Source organism: Capra hircus, chromosome 17 (assembly GCF_001704415.2).
Source record: "Capra hircus breed San Clemente chromosome 17, ASM170441v1, whole genome shotgun sequence".
NCBI classification, from domain to species: domain Eukaryota; kingdom Metazoa; phylum Chordata; class Mammalia; order Artiodactyla; family Bovidae; genus Capra; species Capra hircus.
The window spans coordinates 63,492,495-63,516,814 of NC_030824.1; the positions used below are offsets into that span (position 1 = coordinate 63,492,495).

Genomic DNA, 24,320 nt, shown 5'->3' on the forward strand with positions numbered 1-24,320 from the left:
TGCTGCTAATGCTTTCCCAAAGAAATTACTTTCTTGTAGATGAATCACCTTTCAATTTTACAGAAACACTTCTGGTTTAACCAATATGTTATCAATACACAGCAGGTCTTGGTGTAACTTACAAACACACTTATTCCACTTGGGGCAAACGAAGTTTTTGAGATATATGAATATACATCTGTGTTAAGGGAATCTTAGTTTTTATTTTAATAGACTACATTTGAAAATAACATACATTGCAATTCAGAGTCTGGTAAGTTATCAAGCATTTGAAGAGGCAAATTTAACAGAAAAATTCATGCAATTCCAGGTGATACATTTTTATGGCCATTCTACAGTAATACGTTGTACAATACAGACCAAATCGGATACAGGGATATTTATATGAATAGAACTTCAATCACTGAAAAAAATTTCACCCTTCAAAAACGATGCTGATGATTTTTAATCAATGCATATTCTCCACAACATTGAATTTTCTTATCCATGGTTTATTATTCAAATCGAACTTACTATTCTTAGCAGCCATGCAAGAACAAAACTTGCCGTTGAGTAATGAGTACCATAGTGGAACTTCGGAACTTGATCATCTTCCCAGGACTCATAACGCTCTGCAAAGAATGCTGCTCTTTTTGGATTCAAAGCTCCTATTGGCTGCCAATAGGGAGGAGAAAAAAAAAAAAACCCACATGAATATAATTGTCCTTTATTTCTTTATCTTTTCAAATATTATTCTATTAGCAAGTGTGACGGAGAAGGCAATGGCACCCCACTCCAGTACTCTTGCCTGGAAAATCCCATGGATGGAGGAGCTTGGTAGGCTGCAGTCCATGGGGTCACTGAGTCAGACATGACTGAGCAACTTTACTTTCACTTTTCACTTTCATACATTGGAGAAGGAAATGGCAACCCACTCCAGTGTTCTTGCCTGGAGAATCCCAGGGATGGGGGAGCCTGGTGGGCTGCCGTCTCTGGGGTCGCACAGAGTCGGACACGAATGAAGCGACTTAGCAGCAGCAGCAGCAGCAAGTGTGAAAGTGAATTAAAAATACATACCATTTAAAGCAGTGTTACAGAGTGGATAGCAATGTAAATTTAACTTTCAATGCACATTAAATATATACATATAAGTGAAGGGAGAAACCTGTCATTTCTCAGTAAGTTGGTTTCATTTGAAAAAAAGTCTTAAATCAGCCCAGAACAAGCATTTTCACCAAGATAATTACATGAAGCGAGTATTAGCTATATGATACTTTGGAAAGCACCTCTAAAATCCTACTTAATTCATCAGAAGCAACAACCAGAAACAGAATCTTGAAGCTAAGGAATTAACATATCACAGATGCTGAGAAGATGGAACAAAATTTGAGGAGGTAGGGGGTGAGCAGAAGTGCAAGAAAGGGACTGCATGAAAAAGAGATTAAATGAAAATCTAGGATTTTCTACTAAAACCGGAATTCAGAAAATAATATGTTGTCTGTATGAAAATTTTTTTTAATATGTAATACAAATAGCATATCAGACAGAATATGAGCTTGTACTGGAAAACAATACATTACAGCCAAGGTCCCCAAAGCAGTATGGCCAAGTGATAAAGAGTCTGCGCTTACTGGAGTAAAAATGGTAAACAGTAAGAAGGCTGTTTCGGAAAATAAAATGACTAAGTACATAGAGGGACAAACCATGCCTGACAATATTCAATGAATGTTATTATTTTTAAAGTAAATTTTTAGCACTGGGGTAAAATCTGAAGAAAACAATAGCCTATAAGCCCTCAGAATATTGACTGGCACAAGATAAGAGCTTAAGAAGTGTTAGCTGGTATCATTATAGTTGCTGTTGTAATTCAGGGAATATATGAACTCCACTAAACAGAAGGCAAAATGCAAAATTTTGTGTGATCGTGCACATGTACATCTTCTTCAGGAAGATACAAAGAGATTTCCAGATTCACAAAGGGGTTTAAGGCCTTCAAGAATAAGAAACAGTTCATTCTCATAAAATAATCCAATCTCCAGGAAATCTCTATTCTTTATGTAAAATATAAATACCAATACACCAAAAAATATGCAAGATTACTTTCTTTAATAAAAATCTATCAATTAGCAACTCCTCATTTATATGAGAAAGAAAATATCTGACCATTTATGGGAAAAATATTAAGCTAAAATACTGGTTTTAAAATACATATATTCAGAAATATTCTATTGAAAATGAAACAAAGTTTTAAATGAGTTTTAAAACTGCTTTTCATGTTAAAAAGTAATTTTAAGCAACATTTTAAATGATCATTTTGGCCATCTTTTTCAAATTGTTAACTATCTTTTCAAAACTGCAATTTATTGCTCGTACCTTTCATTCTCTTTCAATAGGACAGTTTTAATTGACATTTTATTTTAAGCCATTTTTTTACTTTACAAGCAAAATTAAAAAAACCTTTAGGTGATTATTATTTTAAATCAGTATCACAGTATACCAATTTAAAAAGGCATTTTTAAAGCATTAGTTTCTGTACAAAGGAATTAAGTCTGATTTACTAAATTTATGCCAGTTAAAAATGGAACCGACTCCAAGAAATCTTTGTTACAGAACCCATTTGGAATGCCTTTAAATGTATTTTCATTGTTGTCCCTGAAGACTGAGCCATGCAAAAGGAAAGAAAGAAGAAATAAAATCACTGGAAGACAAATTATGTGAATTAAAAATAAAATCAATGCTCTGTTTGTATGATTCTGCAGCATATTAAGTATTCACTTTATCTGCTCCTATTTTTATTACTCTCCAAATGAGTACACCCCCAAAATCAATAGTTATAGAATCACGTTTCTTGAATATAATGCTAAAACCAATTAGGATTGATTTCACTAGCATTTGAAAAAAAAAAAAAAGGCACTGTGCAGAGATCCATATAGGTAGAACCCACAGTATTGATTCTGGCTGTTATTGTTACAGTTGGTTTGTGAAGCCTGCTACAGGACAGCTATCAAGACATACCACATTTATTTGCAAACATATAAAAAAGAAGTCCCCAAATAAAAGAAGGTTAAAAAAAAAAAGACCAGTGGAGCTGTGCAATGACAATGATACACTATCAGCTTACTCAGAGAAGTTACAGTGGGAATACACACATTGAATTATACATTACGCGAAAGCGCTGATTTATTGTGGTAATAACATCCACCTCATTAAAAGATTCTGCTTTGCTGCAGTTGGAAGGCTACATATTGTTTACTGCTATAAATTAATGGCAGTGCAAAGAAGACTGTGGAACCGTCCTAACAATAGATCTGTAATGACAGTGCTGTATATCACAGCTTCCTCAGCAGCTTCATAATAAAATGGAGACAATGTATTGAGCTAATACATTCTACCATGCTGGCCCATATTTTTCTGACAACTGCTTTAAAAGATGAGCTGAATCCAACTATGTTATAATGCTGTGAAACATTTAACTAAGAAAGAGTCAGTCATACACCAAAGTGCATCAGAGCATTTTTAAAACACTGTCTAAATCAGCGTTTCAAGATGTTTATTCATCTCTGCAAAAGAACTAAAAGTAAATGCTGATGGCTCCTCTTACCTACACAGTATATTAAGAGTAACGAATGGAGGGCAATTCTGGAAGATACCTAGTATTATCAGCCTACAAAAAGCTCTCTGTACAATTTAACTGTAAAAGCTTGACCATATTATTTTTCAAAATCAGCAAATCGATTAAAGGAAGAACAAAAATACTGGTCATTTGAAATGGTCATAACTTCTTAGAAAAAATCAATAAAAAATAAGTATTGATTAGAGAGGTGTAACTCAAATTCATAACCAGGTAAATATAAATAGCCCTAGGATACAAAAAGTAATTTTAAACACTACAAAAAGCTAACAAATAGAACTATATAACTATATTTATATTTAAAATTATTTTTTAATTGAAGAATAATTGCTTTATAGAATTTTTTTTTGTTTTCTGTTAAACCTCAACATGAATCAGCCATAGATATACATATATCCCCTCCCTTTTGAACCTCCCTCCCATCTCCCTCCCCATCCCACACTCTAGGTTGATTCAGAGTCCTTGTTTGGGTTATTTTTTAAATCTACAAAATAATAACAGAACCTTAATCACAACAAGATGAAAAAGTGGTTAAAATAAAACGGAACGACTTAGAGGCTCAGGAATACCAACATTAAATATTTACATTTAAAAAATGCAAATAAGAACTTGGATTAAAATAGGAAAAGGCAAATGAAAGAAAAAAAGAACACCAGAACTCTTGAAAACGTATAAATAGCAAAACAAAACAAAACTAATTCCACTACCCATAGGATATATTATTAATTTCACAAACAGAAAAACTGACAACTGTGGTAGATTCATAAGTATTCTATTTTTCTTGTCTGATACCTTTCAGAATAATAAATGCAAAGCAAAACTTCCTAAATCAGGTTTTTAAGCATATCATGACAAAACAATTTTGTTACCATTTCTGAGAAGTAATTTTGCTAATTATTGGAGATCCAAAAATACTGCATATAAAGTACCCGGTTCAGTGTTTGGCGTACAGTATGTTATTTGTAATAATAACTATTGCTATTTTCAGCTTATTTGATCAAGAACATTTAAGAAAGAAACCATTAAAAAAGCCTAGTGAAATTAATGTTGTCTGTTAGGAGAGAATGTAATTAAGCATCACAATCATTTAATGCAATAGCAATGCTGTACATTATCAGTCAGAAGCCTAATAATACACAGAAGCCCCAAAACTGCATTACCCTACTTCAAGAACATGACATAAAACAGAATTATCTTTCAAAAATCCAAAGGGCCTCTAAATCTTACTGTGAAAAGCATATGAAATGTCAAGCAAGTTACAATCATCTAGAACTACATTAATTAAAAACAAAGAGTATTGGATTCAAAGACCCTTACAACCACCCAATACAGACTCTTTCATCTGATTACTAGTAAAAGTTAGTTGTAAAAAGAAAAGAGTGTACCATTCATACATTCTAAATTTTTGCTTTCTTTTTAAAATTTTTAGGAAATCGCACCTGAAGTTATCTAATTAATAATCCCCAGGCTATATTTTGTATTTTATAAAACATTATTGTGCATTCTCACAGTACATGTGAGCTAGGCATCCCTATTTTAATAATGAAGATAATAAGTACCCTGAATAACCGAGCTCAAAATTAACAGAAATCTAGGAGACACCAGGCTTCCGCAGTGGCACTGATGATAAACAACCTGCCTGCCAATGCAGGAGATTAAAAAGGCAGGGTCAATCCCTGCATCCGGAAGATCCCCTGGAGGCGAGCAAGGCAACCCACCCCAAAGTTCTTGCCTACAGAACCCAAAGGACAGAGGAGCCTGGCGGGCTAGTCCATAGGGTCACCAAGAGTCAGGCAGGACTGTGGAGAACCCAAAGGACAGAGGAGCCTGGCGGGCTAGTCCGTAGGGTCGCCAAGAGTCAGGCAGGACTGTGGAGAACCCAAAGGACAGAGGAGCCTGGCAGGCTAGTCCGTAGGGTCGCCAAGAGTCAGGCAGGACTGTGGAGAACCCAAAGGACAGAGGAGCCTGGCGGGCTAGTCCGTAGGGTCGCCAAGAGTCAGGCAGGACTGTGGAGAACCCAAAGGACAGAGGAGCCTGGCGGGCTAGTCCGTAGGGTCTCCAAGAGTCAGGCAGGACTTTGCCACTGTTTATTGGCAACATGGACTTCCCTGGTGTTTCAGGTGGTTAAGCGTCTGTCTACAATGTGGGAGACCAGGGTTCGATCCCTGGGTCGGGAAGATCCCCTGGAGAAGGAAATGGCAATGCACTCTAGTACTATTGCCTGGAAAATCTCATGGACAGAGGAGCCTGGTAGGCTACAGTCCATGGGGTTGCCAACAGTTGGACACGACTGAGCAACTTCACTTTTATGACTTTACAAGCAAGCGGTTATGTATTAATTTATCGTGGAAGTAGGACAGGCCTGTAGATACCGAAAAAGAGCAATTACAAAGTGACAGCAGGAAAAGATAACAAAATGGTTGAACTCAATATCATACGAACCCAACATGTCATAGAAATGTCAGGTTAAATTAAAAAAATATTGTTAATTACGTATAAGGAAAACATAACAAAATGGTTGAACTCAATACCATATGAATCCAATGTTGCAGAAATGTCAGGTTAAATAAACAAACGTTAATTATGTATAAGGTAATCGATATTCATGAACAACTTAAACAAAAATAATTCAAATTCAAGAGGATGGACTATTAGGAAATGTGACATCATAAACGATGGTCATTCCTGGTTAGAGAATAATGATTTGTCTTGAGAAGATTATACAAAATAACTCTGATACACAGATTAAAAGGGCTATTCTGATGACAATGCGACTGTTTATTGGATATAAGTGAAGGATCTAAGAGTCTTAGATATATTACCTTACTATATTTATAACAATGCCTTAATATACAAAACCATTAGCAATCCCAACTTACAGATGAAAATAACAAGTCTGGGAAGAAGTTAAATGACTATCAATAGCTGAGGCAAGATTCAGAGCCGATTCTAACTAGACTGACTATTAAATCCTAGAATAATTTGAGTTACGTGGATTAATGAAAGTGTTGGTGCTGAATCTATAGCACCACTGGAATCCTTTCGTGGGACTTTTGGGTTAAATGCTTTTTTGAAAAATAATGGTATTTATACTTTACTCTTACCTATACCATGTATGTGCTTGGGCTTCACAGGTGGCTCAGTAGTAAAGAATTCGCCTGCCAACGGAGGAGAGGCAAGAGACCTGGGTTTGATCCCTGAGTCGGGAGGATCCCCAGGAGCAGGAAATGACAACCACGCCAGCATTCTTGCCTGAGAGGTCCCATGAACAGAGGAGCCAGGTGGGCTACAGTCCGTGGAGTCACAAAGAGCGGGACACGACTGAGCAACTGAGCATGCATACCCATGTAATACAGTGGATATTTAGCAGAAGGTTTCGCAAATGGGGGACAGGGATGAATATTTTGAGTTGGGGACACTGAAAAGATACTTGGCAAAAATGCTTTTAAAAAAAAAAAATGAATACATAAAAATAAGCATTGTCATCAAAGTTTATTGCTTCACTTTCCTTTTTTAAAAAAAATTAACTTTATTGGGGTATGACTGCTTTAGAATGTTGTGTTTTTACTTTTCTCTTAATTTTTTTGTATTTATATATCCATATCTATGAACACAAATGAAAGCCTTTAATTCCTTGTGTTGCTAAAACTTTTTAAAGAAGCCAATGAATTCTGTGCGTCTCTACCACCTGCCTTCCTTTTCCACCTACAAGGAGAAGAAAAGAAAAGAACAGCCTGTATCATTTAAGCAATGCTGCCTCCACTCGGGGGAGGAGCCACTGTTGTGTGTCAGCTGTAGCAGCCCTTTTATCTAAAAGACAGATACAACAAACAGACCAATGAGCATTTTAACGCAACATTAGTTTTCAGGGTATTTCGTCATATGCTATACATGGCTGAAATGGCTTGGCACTTATCTCCACACACTCTACATTTAATTTAATATTGCAGAGAAAAAGTTTTATTGGCAAACTACTATGGCTTTTAAAGTTAACAAATAAGCACTTTCTTGTTTTTACCTACCAGAGGATTTTTTAATCCCTTGAAAACAAGCTCTCTTCCAAGTAACATTAAACATATACCCACTGTATGATTTCAATTTAATAAACATATCCTGGGTAAAAGAAAGTATTCCATTCCACTTATTGTACTTAACTGAATCTAAATAATTCCAAAGGCTCACACTGGTAGATTTAATATTATTTAGCTATAGTTCACATTAAGTGATTTTCCGTATAGTTATTTATCTGTTTGAGAAAGGCACATAAATCAATTAAAATAATCTGATAATCCAGTGCCCATGTTGAGCTAAATACCTGGAAGAAGCCCCCCCAAATCTTAACAATCCAAGGTCAACTAAAAAAAAAAGTAATTATGAAAATGACAAACATCCAAGAGGCTCAATATTGTTATAACAAAATTTATTTATTCACAGATAGACTCATATATACACTTAAAAAAAAACTAGGACCATTAAAATCTGGTCCAAAATGGTGACGAGAGGCTCCTGAACTCACTTCTTGCCACAGACAAATCTAAACTTAAGCTACACACGGAATAATTCTCTCTGAAAGAAATCACAAGTTAAAGATGCATATTTCAAACCACAAAGAAACCACTATATTTTTTAAAGGTATAAATAACAAGCCACAGTGAAGATAAACTGAAATCATAAAACAATCCAATCTGAAAGAAAACAGATAAAAGGAGATAAGACAGAAAGAACTGATATAAGGGATAAAAAACAAGTGGAAAGAAAATGCATTTAAACTGACTATACAAAAATTTACATTAAATGTAAATGGTTTCAACACCCCAACTAAAATGTAGAAATTATTAGAATGGCTATAAAAGCAAGACTGTATTATATGTTGCCCACAAAAAAGGAATTAAAAAAAATAAAGTCATAGACAAGTTTTTAAAAATGATAGAAAAAGATACTATAAGTAATAATAATAATAAACTACTGTCATGTCTGTATAAATATCAGAAAAGGTAGACTTCAGGACATGGACTATCATAGGTGTGATGGGAGATACTGCTGCTGCTGCTGCTAAGTCACTTCAGTCGTGTCCGACTCTGTGCGACCCCACAAACGGCAGCCCACCAGGCTCCCCCATCCCTGGGATTCTCTAGGCAAGAATACTGGAGTGGGTTGCCATTTTCTTCTTCAATACATGAAAGTGAAAAGTCAAAATGAAGTTGCTCAGTCGTGTCCGACTCTTCGCGACCCCATGGACTGCAGCCCACCAGGCTCCTCCGTCCATGGGATTTTCCAGGCAAGAGTGCTGGAGTGGGGTGCCAAGATACTACATGAAGATAATCACAGTTTATGAAGAAAGCATAGCAATCTGAAATGTGTATGCACTATCTTAGTTTCCTAGGGCTTCTATGATAAAGTACCACAAACTGGGTGACTTAAACTAATAGAAATTCACTGTCTCACAGTTCTGGAGGTTCGATGTTCAAATAAGGTACTGGCAGAGCCACGTTCTCTTTGAAGCGTCTAACAGAGGATCTTTCTTGGTCTCGTCCAGCTTCTTGTGGCCTCAGGCACTCTTTCCCTTGCAGCAACATAACCCCCAATCTCTATTTCCATCACTGCATGCTGTTCTCTCCTTTGCCATTTGTCTTACCATAATATTTTCATCTTCTTATGAAAACACCAGTCATACTGAAATTAGGCCCACTTTAATGATCTTGTCTTAACTTCATTCCACTTGCAAAGACCCTATTTACAAATAAGGTCATGTCCACAGGTGCTAGGGGTTAGGATTTCAACATAACTTTTGGGGAGACATAATTCAACTCATAACATGTACCCAAAAACAAATGCTGAAAATACATATAACAAAAAATGAAAGAAGTGAAAAAGAAGATACAGACAAATCAAAATTATAGTTGGAGACTTCAACATTTCTCACTCAGTAATCAACAGAATAAGTAGATAAAAAATTAGGAAGGAAAATTACTCAGTCATAAAAAAGAGTGAAATAATGCATCAACATGAAAGGACCTAGAGACTGTCACATGGAGTAAAGTAAGCCAGACACAGAAAGACAAGTATCATATGATATCGCTTTTATGTGGAATCATATCTTTTTTTAATTAAAAAAGGAGTATAAATGAACTTAACTAGAAAACAGAGGTAGAGTCACAGATGGAGAAAACGAACTATGTTACCAGGGGATAAAGGGGGGGAGGGATACATTGGGAGATCTGCACTGATGTATACCCACTACTAGGCTGCAGTCCGTGGGGTCACTGAGAGTCAGACACGACTGAGCGACTTCACTTTCACTTTTCACTTTCATGCATTGGAGAAGGAAATGGCAACCCACTCCAGTGTTCTTGCCTGGAGAATCCCAGGGACGGGGGAGCCTGGTGGGCTGCCATCTATGGGGTTGCACAGAGTCGGACACGACTGAGGTGACTTAGCAACAGCAGCATACCCAGTACTACACATAAAACAGATAACTAATAAGGACCTACTGTACTCAGCACTCCGTAATGGCGTATACGGGAAGGGAATCTAAACAAGAGAGGATATATGTATATGTATAACTGATTCAGTTTGCTGTACCCCTGAAACTAACACAACACTGTAAATCAAGTGTCCTCCAGTAAAAATAAAGTTAGTAAGGATATTCCCAACGTAGACCATGTTCTAAGCCATACACCAAATTTCAACTAACTTAAAAGAAGTCACAAAAAAGTATGTTTTCCATTCATAATGGAATTAAACTAGGAAGCAACAAGAGAAAGACATGACAAACCTTTAAACCTGTGGAAAGGAAACAACACTCTTCTAAAGAATCTACGGGTCAATGAGAAACCCAAGAATCTATGGGTCATAAGGAAAATCAGAAAATACATTGAATGGCATAAAAATGAAAACACAATATATAAAAATTTGTTGGACCTTACAAAAATCAGTGTTCTGAGGAAAATTTGTAACATTTAATGCTTGTATTAGAAAGAAAAAGAAGTCAGAAAGGAATAGTTTAAATCTTCCACTCTAAGATACTAAAAAAATGAAAAGAAGAGGAATTAAAATTGAATCCAAATCAAGTAGAAAGAAAAATAGTAAGGGAAACAAAGCTGAAAACACCACCAAAAAACACAATAGAAATATACGAAACCTATAGCTATTATACTTACTGATGAAAGAGTAAATGCTTTTTCCATAAGATAAAAGAAAAGGCCCTCTCAGCACTTATGGTCAGCATTATATAATGCAGTGAGTATTCATGTGGATATGTAGGAAGTCCCCAAAAGTGTACAAAAAAGCTACTAGTATGAACAGTTGAGTCAAACAAACGTTGTAAAACACAAGGTCAATCTAAAAAAATTCAACTGTGTTCCTATAAACTTTGAAGAATTTGAAATGAAAAAAAAAAAAGAAAAATTTAAGGATAAATTGAAAATTTTAGCATACAACACTAAAAGCCACGAAACCTCAGACAGAAATTAAAGAAGACCTAAATGAATGGAAGATAAACCATATTTGTGGATTGAAAGATTCAGTATCGCTATAATTTTTGGTAAAAATGGCCTACCAATTAAATGCAAGCCCAACCAAAACAGCAGAATTGACAAGCTGATTCCAGAAAACCTAGAGTAGCCAAAACAATTTTAAGAAAGAAGAAATAGCTGGATTCACATGACCTGATATTATGACTAACTATAAAACTACATACAGTAAATAAGACTGTGCTATTGATACAAGGATAGATTATGCTTATTGACCAGAATAAATTCTAGAAATAGACCTATACATATACATCCAATTTAATCTCAATAGAGGTTCCCATATAATTCATGGGAAAAGACAGTCTTTTCAACAAGTGGTATTGGAAGAACTGGACTTCCATTTATAAAAAAACATGAACCTCAACTATTATTTCACAACTATAATACATGATGTTGCTGTTGTTCAGTTGCTCAGTCATGTCCGACTCCTTGCGACCCTATGGACTACAGCACGCCAGGCTTCCCTGTCCTTCACCATCTCCCTGAGTTTGCTCAAACTCAGGTCTATTGAATCAGTGATGCCGTCCAACCATTTCAATCTCTGTCACTCCCTTCTCTTCCTGCCTTTAATCTTTCCAAGCATCATGGTCTTTTCCAATAAGTCGGCTCTTTGCATCAGGCAGCCAAAGTATTGGAGCTTCAGCTTCAGCCTCAGTACTTATAATGAATATTCAAGGTTGATATCCTTTAGGACTGACTGGTTTGATCTCCTTACTGTCCAAGGGACTCTCAAAAGTCTTCTCCAGAACCACAGTTTGAAAGCATTTATTCTTTGGCATTCAGCCTTCTTTATGGTCCAACTTCCACATTTGTACATGACTTCTGGAAAAACCATAGCTTTGACTACACAGACCTTTGTCGGCAAAGTAATGTCTGCTTTACAATATGCTATCTAGGTTTTTCATGATGTAGACAAAAATGAGTAGCACCAGCTGCAACAATACCAGAGGGTAATAATAATTATGTTTGACACAATTTATTCTTAGAAAAGTCAAACCATCGTCAGGTAATAAAAAGCATGTAATGAAAATCAGAAGATTTTAGCTTTTTCAGTAGGACATTCTCTCAAATATTAATATATACATATATATGTGAATTTACCAGTCTCTTGGCAATAATCCTGTGAATGGTGCCCAAAACATGCTTAATAATCAATTACTTGACTAAACACATTTAATATAATCGGCATTATAAATAAGTGTTTATGTTGAATAAATGTGCTTACTCTAATAAGCGGATTTGGAGAATAAAGACTTGGACAGGAATGTGGACATGTGACTAAAAGATAGATTAATACATTACTTATTTTAAAAAGCAGACTATTATACATTCACATAAATTAAGTTTTTACTGTCACAGGGAAATACAAGAATAAAAAGTTAACACAAGGATATAAAGAAAGCTACAAATGTATGCAGGCTTTTAAAAATGGTTTCTTACTATATTTACTCTCTTAAAAAAATGCCCCAGCCTGAAATCAGAAGGACAGTTTCAGTACTTATTGAACATAAAGTTTTTTTCAAGGTGTTTCAAAAAAAAATTTTTATACAAGTTTATGGTAGGTATATGTTCCTTACTTGGATCTACCCTGGTACTCGGAGCACTAAACCAAGAAAACAGGAAGTATGACTGGATAAAACTGGCAACATCATGTAAATAAAATAATTTATTTATAAATAAAAATAAATGATCACTCCACACCACAGTAACTTAACGATGATTTGAGAATAAATACTCAACTTTGAGAAGGATTACTGGGCTGGCAGTGTGTTGCTGGTACATGTCAAGATTATTCATCTCCCTGACAGTAATATTAACCACAATCCATTTCAGTAACTTCAGCTGATCATTTTCTGACTAATGTTAAAAAAACAATGTCAGTGAAGGTTGCTTAAACTAAGTGTGGGCTTAACCCCTGTTAGAGTCATAAAAAAACTTCCACAAGGTAACTTCTAGTGGAAAAAAAAAACAAATCTGCCATACATAGTACTAATAATTTAAAGATGCAAATTGTAAAAAATAGTTTGTGCAAAACCAATGGATTATTATCCTAAGTTAAAAAAAACTGCCGCAAATCCTCTAAACACACCAATATACTGCCCCGTATATATGTATGTGTGTGTATATATACATCTATATATGTTCTCATTTTGCTAAACTTAATTTTAAATTATGGGCAAAGTGTTGAATAGCCGTACTTTAAACAAAATATAGCACACTGTACAAGCAATAATTTAAAGTTTTGAAAGGTCAGTGTACTCACGAAAAATTTTCTTCAGTATTGTAACAAACACTATATAAAGAGCAGTCTGCTATTCAGGGACCCTCAGATGAAGTACTCTGCTACAGGTCCTTTCTAATAAATGGAGGCAGGCTGACACAAGCCTATTTAAATCCAAAACTTTCCTACTCTAGTTACTGAATTTTATCTTTCCAAGCTATACCTCCTTTCATTTTGGATATGCCTTTTAGAAAGCATCTGTACTTACTCTCGACATTCTATAGTAATGTTTCCTTTTTCTGTTAACGCAATAGCTTTTCTCTATGAGGGTATTTATTCTGCTTTGCTTTTAAGGCTTCTGCTTCTTAAATTGTCTTTGTTTCCTCTGGTTTCTTTTATTGTTCTATTCAATTTAGTCTCTACCGTCCTTCACATTGAAGGCTGTCTTTAAATGCTTGCTAGTACTTGGTCGTATCTTCATTTCTAAGAATGAGGCACAGAAGAGCTGACTTCAGTCACTGAGTGTAAACAGAAATGTGACTTTTAAGGAAGCAAAATCATATAGGCTCCAAGTAGGATCCCTGAAATGTCAGTACATTTGAGGTCTTTTCATTGAGACAATCAGTGTGTCCAAAGAGTAACACAATTTTCCGCCTCACATTTTGGGGCTGGCATAAGCCTGGCTGTCGGGAGTGCTGATATCATGACAGCAAAGGGGTCTGGGGGCCTTCACCCTTCAGTACTTAAAGCCTTCTGTTAATCCTCCTGCTTTCCATTCCTTACTCTTCAACTCCCCCTCTGCTGTTCTTCCTGTTCTCCAATCAGAAACTTGTCTGGTGCACTTTCTCCAAAAAGTAAACTTCCAGTCTTTTGCCGAGATAAAGGGAAAGGTAGTCCCATTTTGGGAAGAAGTAGACATAAACGCCACTGTTCAACCAAAACTATTCTTTCCAGTTGTACCTAAAGTCTACCAGATCACTGATAGGGACGCAGCTGAGGCCAGATCCTAGCCTTCAACAATTAGGAAATCTATGTCCTTGGAGAGCTTCTTAACCTCACTATACCTCGGTTTCCTGTGTGTAAAATAAAGATAATAACACATTCGTTACAGTGTGGTCGAAGGGACTAAAGAAGAGTACATATATAAAATGTTTTTTAAAAGCACCTACTTGAGATTCCCTCACAATCCTACAAGAAGATTCTAAACTTTCCCACATCATTCTTTTTGCTGATTGGACTATAAAGTCCCCAAGGCCAGGGAATGTAATTCAAACCAAAATCTCTAAGATCCATGTGGCATATGACAGCATATTTGGTGCCAAGCTTGAAATACATTTAATATATTTTGTCAGCCAATAGAAAACAGCCAAGTGTGGGATAATTTTAATTTCTTTCTCTGTACTTATATTTTATTTAAATGCTTTAGGATCTACTATTTAACATTATAATATAATAAAGTTGTTTTAACTTTGAATTCCTTTGATTTAACTGAAGCCCAATAAATAGAAAAATATAGTAAAAGTTATAATGCCCATCATTTTAAAACAATATTCCCCTCCCCACCAAAGTTCTCCCTCTGTGACATCTAGATGGTATATTGATTCCCAGTGTATCTGTTGCAGAGCCCACTAAAAGGACTGGCATTTGTCAGAAACAGCACTTAAAATTTAAAGAGATAAAGAAGTGCTGTCTGATCAACAACAGTTAAATGTCCGGTAGTCAATTCCAGGTCAGGATGAATGCTGTATATTATGTGTGTGTGTGTGTTAGGAGAAACATCTCACATATAAAAATACACAACCAGATGGTAGGAGATATGAAGGAGACAGGGATGGGGGAAATCATCTACATGTGCTTTAAACAAAGAGAGAAAAAACCACAATAAATACAAGGATGAACAACAGCAACTAATCAGCAAGCAAATAAATTTAGGACAACCTTGTTCAGATCTTTTCATTTATTTCATAATTTACTCTTTAGAAACACTTTGATCCAGAGTAGAGCAATTTGCTTGTCTTGATTCTTAAGCAAAATAACAACTCACACTGTGCTTACATTCTGAAGTTTTAAAAATGCGTGATTTTTCTTATCCCTCTACCTTGAACTCTTGTAGCATTTTTCTTCATTTGAAGAATGTATGCTCTAACAAATATAGATTATAGCTTGACCATTATAAACTACTGATTATAGTTTGACCATTCCTGCTTTCCCCCTCACCAATCTTCAGTTTATTTTTCAGTAGAACAGTAACTTAGAAGACTAATTTCCAGAAACTAAGAGAAACTATTACTCAATAAACAATCATTAAATGAAAAAGAAAATGAATGCCCAGGAAACATCAGGTATTCTCTAGAGTTAAACAACATTCATCTTTTCCATAGAACAGGTTTGCTCAAAAAGCTGGAGGCATAACCTGGGACAAACACACCAGGAGGCAGCAACTAGGAAAAACACTTTTCAAGCAATAGAATGCTGGTTGCACCTGACCATACACTTCAGCATAAGAGGTGAAAAGCAACTTGATAAAATAACATTAAAACAGACTCAGCAATTGATGCCAAGCACAGAAAGCAGAATAGCATACTGCAGTGTTTCCCAAGCTTCTGGGCCAAAATTCATAGCAAGAAATTTGTCATTTTAAATCATAACCCAGCACATACACACACACACACACACACACACACAAAGCTGTGTGCACACACTGTGCACAGTGTTTAAACTCTTGTTCTATCCACCATCTGTGTGACTTTGTACAACTGGTTTAACCTCACGGTGTATCAATTTCTGCTCCTGCAAAAGATAGTAATAATACTACCTATCTTGGAAGGTGTTTGTGAGGGGTTAAAAGAATTAACATATGTAATATACTCCAAAGTGGGATGTTCTTATAGCTGAGTTTTCGTCTGCAAGATTTCATTTGGAAATTGGTTGGTCTATCTACTGCATTTCAACCTAACAAAATACTTGTTTTTTGGAATAGACATCCAGGTATATGGACTTCTCTGATAGCTCAGTTGGTAAAGAATCCAACTGCAATGCAGGAGACCCCAGTTTGATTCCTGGGTCAGGAAGATCCACTGGAAAAGGGATATGCTACCTACTCCAATATTCTTGGGCTTCCCTTGTGGCTCCCTGCTTGCAAAGAGGGAGACCTGGGTTTGATCCCTGGGTTGGGAAGATCCCCTGGAGAAGGGAAAAGCTATCCACTCCAGTATTCTGGCCTAGAGAATTCCATGGACTGTATAGTCCATAGGGTTGCAAAGAGTTGGACAAGACTGAGCAACTTTCACTTGCATCCAGGTATATACATTAAATATTCCAAAATGACTATCTTCATCAATTAGAAGAGAAATGATTGCACCTGATTATTTTCATTTTCCTCACTTAGAAAACTGGCTTACACAATCTCCTACTAAGGACAAAAAGTCACAACAGCACAAAAAAAAATCTTATTAATCCACCACGAAATCTCTGGTACTGAAACAACAGCTATTATAATTTGTTTTTATGGTATGACATTTTGTAAATATATTCCTGGCCCTGATTATAACTTCTTATAAAGAAAAGACAAAAAGAAAATATTCTTGTCTCTTTCAAGGAGGCTGTCAAAATATAAAACTAAATTCAGTGTGTGTTTGCAAAATATGGATCAATGTCACTCCAAAGTTTATGCATGGTTAGGTCTGTCTTCTCATCAGTCAGAATTTTAGACTGGTGATGAAACAACAGGGGAACTGGAGGGAAAAACAACTTCAAAGCCGATTTCTACTTTTTTTCAGCTTTAAAAGATTAAAGCATTATGTTAAATGAGGAGTTTCTCAATAGAAGAAAATAATAAATTTTCCTCACATCTTCAAACTAAAATAGATTTGATCTTAACAAATTGACAATATTACATTGCAATTACTACAAGGAATATAAAATTGAATTCCTTCAAAAGGACATTTTTTACATTATCTGTCTCAGAACTTTTCTTTCTAAAGAGAATGATTAGAAAAATAATACAGAAGAAAGGCTGTTAATTACATTAATTCAGCTTCAGAAAGAGAATTCCTGTAAAACATGGACAAGATTACCAAATAAAATTGTAGTTTTGTATCAAAACTCTGGGGACACAAAATGGATATAAATATGCATAAATAATTCAGTTCATTTAAAAAAGCTAGTCAGGCTATATTATCCACTTAAGAATGAGGATAAGACCTGTTTATGATTTAAGTTAAGCTTTGCACACAATGTTTTCTTTGATTTCACAAGTTTACTTAAACAAATAGTAGTATTTGCTAAGGAGAAGGAAATGGCAACCCACTCTAGTACTCTTACCTGGAGAATTCCATAGACAGAGGAGCCTGGTGGGCTACAGTCCATAGCGTCGCTAAGAGTCGGACACAACTGAGCGACTTCACTTTCACGCATTGGAAAAGGAAATGGCAACCCACTCCAGTGTTCTCGCCTGGAGAATCCCAGGGATGGGGGACCCTCATGGGCTGCCATTTATGGGGTCGCACAGAGTTGGACACGACTGAAGTGACTTAGCAGCAGCAGCAGCAGTATTTGCTAAATGTATACTATGGGAAAACTTCCATATAATTCTAATATTTTTTGTCTTAATATATGTATTTTATTGATGTATAGTTGACTAACAATGTTTCAAGTGCACAGCAAGGTGATTCAGTTGCATATGTGCATATATGTTGTATATCTACTTTTTTAATCAGAAATCTAGCATTCTATTCATACCAAGTGGATAACACCTTCAAAGCAGCTCTGAATGCAGAACTAAAAGGCACGCCTATGGTGTCTCCTCATAATGCAGAGAGAGAAAGAGAGAGTGCGCGTGTGCATGCACATTTGTGTGTGTGTGAGAGTGTATGTGTGTGTGCATACACACTCAGGCATGTCTGACACTTTACAACCCCATGAACTGCAGCCCGCCAGGCTCCTCTGTCCATGGGGTTTTCCAGGCAAGAATACTAGAGGAGGCTGCAATTTCCTTCTCCAGGCATATAATTCTATTATAATCATTTTTCTTACAGATACAGCTCACTTTATGTATGTGACACACTCCTGAAAATATGTCTATAAACAGATACTTGAAAATGGAATCACACTGGAAACACTGTGGCAGACCTTAATATCAATAGGAATGAGATACAATTTATCAACAATTTTATATACACAGAGTACAATTTTCAAATATCATATATGCTTGATTATTTTACTTAAAATAATTTAAGTCCAAACTCACTTATTTCCATCAATAGTTAATGAAAACAATTAGTATGAGTAGAATTCCATTTTTATGAACTTGAAAGACTTTTGTAGCATTTGAGTTACTGCTGCTTTATAGGAGAGGAGATGTTAGCTGTAACTTATGTGGTTGAGTACTAGAGCTCCCTACTTCTTCCAGCTCTGCTAATCACACCACTGTTGGCCATAACAATATGTGCTGTTCAGCTCTTGTTGAAAACACTTTTTATAAATATTCCTTTGTCAGCACAAAAAGCAATTCTTTCACAAAATCTCTTATAATATAAAAATGGATACTCCTACAATTAAAGGCACTAAATCAAAAAAATGATATTTTTATGTCTCTGTATAGTGGATATGGACATTTATGGATAGATGGTAATGAAAATGACTCTTTCGCTTTGGTTCTGAACTCCCCTCCCCTTCTTACTTATAATCTAACGAAATAAAAAGAGCAAAATTACTATTGGTCCTTTAGTGGGACATTAAAATACCTTATTTATCACATACAGAGATAAGTTATAAAGGCATTAGTTAAAACAGCATTTTACACATCCAGCAAAACTACTTGGCAAGGTCCTTAGAAACAGCTGTAACATACAAATAAGATTCAATTTTAATAAAAGATTCTGTTTAGCTGGCAAGTAATAACGGCATTTTGCTGATACCATTTCATTGGATTCTCATAATGAAAAAATTCATAGGGCCTACTTCAAAAAAATTGTTTTGAAGGCTTTCTTCTGGGCATGTAAGACTGTTAGTGGGATAGAGAACAAAGATAAGGGTCAGTGAACAGGCCTTTGGCAAGAAGTGGTAGGACACACCAACGGAGTGGGAGCGCTTGTTCAGTCCAGCGGTGGCAGAGGAGAGAAATACAACCTCAGCAGGAAAATCCAAACAGCCTCCCACCTATCACCATTACAGCCTGTTCCATTCAGATGTGAACATGCTCCTGGTCCACAATCCATCCAACTCCAACTACTCACTGCACCTTAAAGAGCCTACAAAAAGCCTCCCAAAGCACAAAGCCTCTTAAGCTATGTGCTTACACAGAAGTTCAAACTGGAGGACTGAGTTTAAGGAAAACAAGGGAGTTCTTCTAGATGTCGAGAAAGGGTATATATTTATTTTGTGAAGCAAATTTTCTATTTTAACAACTTAATGAAAAATGAGATTTTTACTTTCCCACACATAAAATTCAAATAAAGGAGAGACAGTGGGATATAACAGCCTGAGAATTAAAGAGCTGTCCAGTGTTTGCTATTAACCTACTGCATGGTTCACGACACAAGTCAAATACAGTCCTCGCTTTTATTAGACAAGAGAGTTCTGCAGGTTCCAGTGAAATACACATGGTTTGAGAACAAATACAGCACCTGAATGTAAGTAAGACTTTCCTTTTTTTGTTTTCTTTAAAAAACTCCCCTTCCTCCCCCCCCCAAAAAACAACAAGAAAACATTTCTCCATTTATTATTCCTCACAGTCAATGGGGCACCAGGGAACTTCTGCTGATCTGGGCCACATCTGGCTGCTCTTGGCTGTGCCTGCTCCTGAGTCTGCGGTCAGCTGAGGGCTACATGGTGTGGGCTGGCCTCAGCTCACACAGCTCAGCCATCCTCCACCTGTCAGTCTTGACCCTGCAGCTACTTAACCAGGGCATGTTCTCAAGGAGGTCAAAAGGAAGCAAAAGCAGAAACATGCAGGTGCTTTTTCAAACTTCTATTTTGTGTTTAGTTTACTAACCAACTCTTTTTTCTCCTCTTACTGGCCTCCTTTTTCTTTTTTTCTTAAATTGTGGTAAAATAGTCATAACATGAAATTTATCATTTGAACCACTTTTAAGTGTACAGTTCAGTGGCATTAAGTACACGCAGGCTGTCAGGCAACCATCGCCACCTTCCATCTCCAGAACTTGTTTCATTTTGCAAAACTGAGACTCTACACTCATTAAAGAAGTCTCCATTCCTCACAACACACTCAGGCCTTGGCAACCAGCATTCTACTCCTATCTCTATGAGTTTGACGCTTCTAAATGCCTCATGTGAGTGAAATCATACAATAGCTGTCCTTTTGTGAATGTCTTGTTTCACTGAGCATAATGTCTTCAAGGCTCTTCCACACTGCAGCACGTGTCAGAGGTCCCTCCCTGGTAAAGGCTGAACAATATTCCACTGTATATGTGCACCACCTTCTGTTTATCCACTTAGCCATCAATGGATACTTGCACTGCTTCCATCTTTTGGTTACTGTAAGTAATACTTCCTAAAATATGAAAATGGGTATCCAAATACATCTTCAAGTCTCAGCTTTTCTCTCGGGTACATACTCAAAACCGGAATAGCTGGGGTCTTCCCTGTGGCTCAGGGGTAAAGAATCTGCCTGCCAATGCAGGACATGCAGGTTCCATCCTTGATCTGGGAGGACCCCATGTGCTATGGAGCAACTAAGCCCCTGCGATAAACTACTGACCCTGTGCTCTAGAGCCCAGGTGCCACAACCACTGAAGCCCATGCTTCGCAACAGAACTTACTGCGCGTGAGAAACTGCATGCCACACCTAGAGGGTAGCCACCACTCACCGCAACTGCAGAAAAGTCCGCGCAGTGACAGAGACCCGGCACAGTCAGAAATAAGTGAAATTATATTTAAAAAGCAGACTAACTGGATCTTAAGGTAATTCCTTCTTTTTTTATTTTGAAGGAATTGCCATACGTTTTTCCACATCAGATTTACAAGTTTACATTCCTACCAGCAGTGCACATGGGTTCCAATTTCTCCAAATCTTTACCAATACTTGTTATGTTAGGTTTATTTATTTTCTAATTAAGCCACACTACCAGGTGTGAAGTGGTATCTCATTGTGGTTTTGATATACATTTTCTAAACATTAAGTAGTGTCTGAACACCTTTTCATCTGCTCATTGGCTATCAGTATAACTTCTTTGAAGAACTGCCGAGTAAAACTCCTCACCAATTTTTGAATCGGATTGTTTCGGTTTTGTTCTATAATCTACAAACTAATCCCAGATAAGGCTTTCTTTTGAAAATGAAAACTTTCCTTAAAAAGTGAAAAAGGAGATACATAAACTTCTACAATTTCTTACCACCATCACAGAAACTTACCACAACCACAGAAAACTAGCCAATCTGATCACATGGACTACGGTCTTGTCCAACTCATGAAACTAAGCCATGCCCTGTGGGGGCCACCCAAGATGGGCGGGCATGGTGGAGGGGTCTGCCAAAATGTGGTCCACTGGAGAAGGAAATGGCAAACCACTTCAGTCTTCTTGCCTTGAGAACCCATGAACAGTATGAAGGCAAAATGATAGGATGCTGAAAGAGGAACTCCCCACGTCGCTAGATGCCCAATATGCTACTGGAGATCAGTGGAGAAATAACTCCAGAAAGGATGAAGGGATGGAGCTAAAGCAAAAACAACACCCAGCTGTGGATGTGACTGGTGATAGAAGCAAGGTCTGATGCTGTAAAGAGAAATATTGCATAGGAACCTGGAATGTTAGGTCCATGAATCAAGGCAAATTGACAGTGATCAAACAGGAGATGGCAAGAGTGAACTTTGACATTTTAGGAATCAGCGAACTAAAATGGACTGGAATGGGTGAATTTAACTCAGATGACCATTATATCTACTACTGTGGGCAGGAATCCTTTAGAAGAAATGGAGTAGCCATCATGGTCAACAAAAGAGTTCAAAATGCAGTACTTGGATGCAATCTCAAAAACGACAGAATGATCTCTGTTTGTTTCCAAGGCAAACCATTCAATATCACGGTAATCCAAGTCTATCCCCCAACCAATAACGCTGAAGAAGCTGAAGTTGAATGGTTCTATGAAGACTTACAAGATCTTCTAGAATTGACACCCAAAAAAGATGTCCTTTTCATTATAAGGGATTGGAATGCAAAAGTAGGAAGTCAGGAAACAGTAGGGGTAATAGGCACATTTGGCCTTAGAGCACAGAATGAAGCAGGGCAAAGGCTAATAGAGTTTTGCCAAGAGAACGCACTGGTCATAGCAAACACCCTCTTCCAACAACACAAGAGAAGGCTCTACACATGGACATCACCAGATGGCCAATGCCGAAATCAGACTGATTATATTCTTTGCAGCCAAAGGTGGAAAAGCTCTATATAGTCAGCAAACACAAGACCGGGAGCTGACTGTGGCTCAGATCATGAGCTCCTGATACCCAAACTCAGACTTAAATTGAAGAAAGTGGGGAAAACCACTAGACCATTCATGTATGACCTAAACCAAATCCCTTATGATTATACAGCGGAAGTGAAAATTAGATTAAAGGGACAATATCTGATAGACAGAGTGCCTGATGAACTATGGACAGAGGTTCATGACTTTGTACAGGAGACAGGGATCAAGACCATGCCCAAGAAAAAGAAAAGCAGAAAAGCAAAATGGCTGTCTGAGGAGGCCTTACAAATAGCTGTGAGAAGAAGAGAAGCCAAAAGCAAAGGAGAAAAGGAAAGATATGAGCATCTGAAGGCAGAGTTCCAAAGACTAGCAAGGAGAGATAAAAAGCCTTCCTAAGTGATCCACGCAAAGAAATAGAGGAAAACAATACAATGGGGAAGACTAGAGATCTCTTCAAGAAAACTGGAGATACCAAGGGAACATTTCATGCAAAGATAGGCTCAATAAAGGACAGAAATGGTAGAAGATAGAAGCAGAAGATATTAAGAAGAGGTGGCAAGAAGAATTTTGACTACTGTTTTTCCAGTAGTCATGTATGGATGTGAGAGTTGATCTGTAAAGAAAGCTGGGCACTGATGAATTGATGCTTTTGAACTGTGGTGTTGGAGAAGACTCTTGAGTCCCTTCGACTGCAAGGAGATCCAACCAGTCCATCTTAAAGGAGATCAGTCTTGGGTGTTTCTTGGAAGGACTGATGCTGAAGCTGAAACTCCAATATTTTGGCCACCTGATGTGAAGAGTTGACTCATTTCAAAAGAACCTGATGCTGGGAAAGATTGAGGGCAGGAGGAGAAAGGGACGACAGAGTATTAGATGGTTGGATGGCATCACCAATTCAATGGACATGAGTTTGGGTAAACTCCGGGAGTTGGTGATGGACAGAGGCCTGGTGTGCTGCAGTTCATGGGGTTGCGAAGAGTCAGACACAACTGAGCAACTGAACGGACCGGAACAATTTCTTAGTTCTAAGTACTATACCTAAGTACTAAGTTCATTTGAAAAGATCCTGATGCTGTGAAAGATTGAGGGCAGGAGGAGAAGGGGATGACAGAGGATGAGATGGTTGGATGGCATCACTAACTCGATGAACATGGGTTTGGGTAGACCCTGGGAGTTGGTGATGGACAGGGAGGCCTGGCATGCTGCAGTTCATGGGGTCGCAAAGAGTTGGACACAACTGAGTGACTGAACTGAACTGAACTGAAGTACTATACTAGGCACCAAAAATATAGAAATAAAAAAACTAAATCTTTCTATTCAACGATTTCCCTGAATAGGAAACAGAGAAGAAAATGTAAAATTATAATAAATTATGTGATGCATTAGAGAAGAAGAATATAGAGAGTACTGAGCAAGTACAAAGTTTTTGATGATGGGAACAGCAACAGCAAAGGCACCAAAGGTGAAAGAGAACATGAAGCAATATAGGGTCAGATGACGACAGCAAAGGCATGGGGCAGAGGCAGAAGGGGTG

The 24,320-nt window shown here is 37.1% G+C and overlaps 1 protein-coding gene across 1 annotated transcript in view; it reads right to left on the minus strand.

Moving 5' to 3' along the window:
* LRBA (LPS responsive beige-like anchor protein) overlaps positions 1-24,320 on the minus strand; it is a 747,979-nt gene that overhangs the window by 177,092 nt on the left and 546,567 nt on the right. The window contains exon 45 of the mRNA XM_018061590.1: positions 514-654. Coding sequence (XP_017917079.1) covers positions 514-654 — 141 coding nt within the window. The remainder of the gene's footprint in view (positions 1-513; positions 655-24,320) is intronic.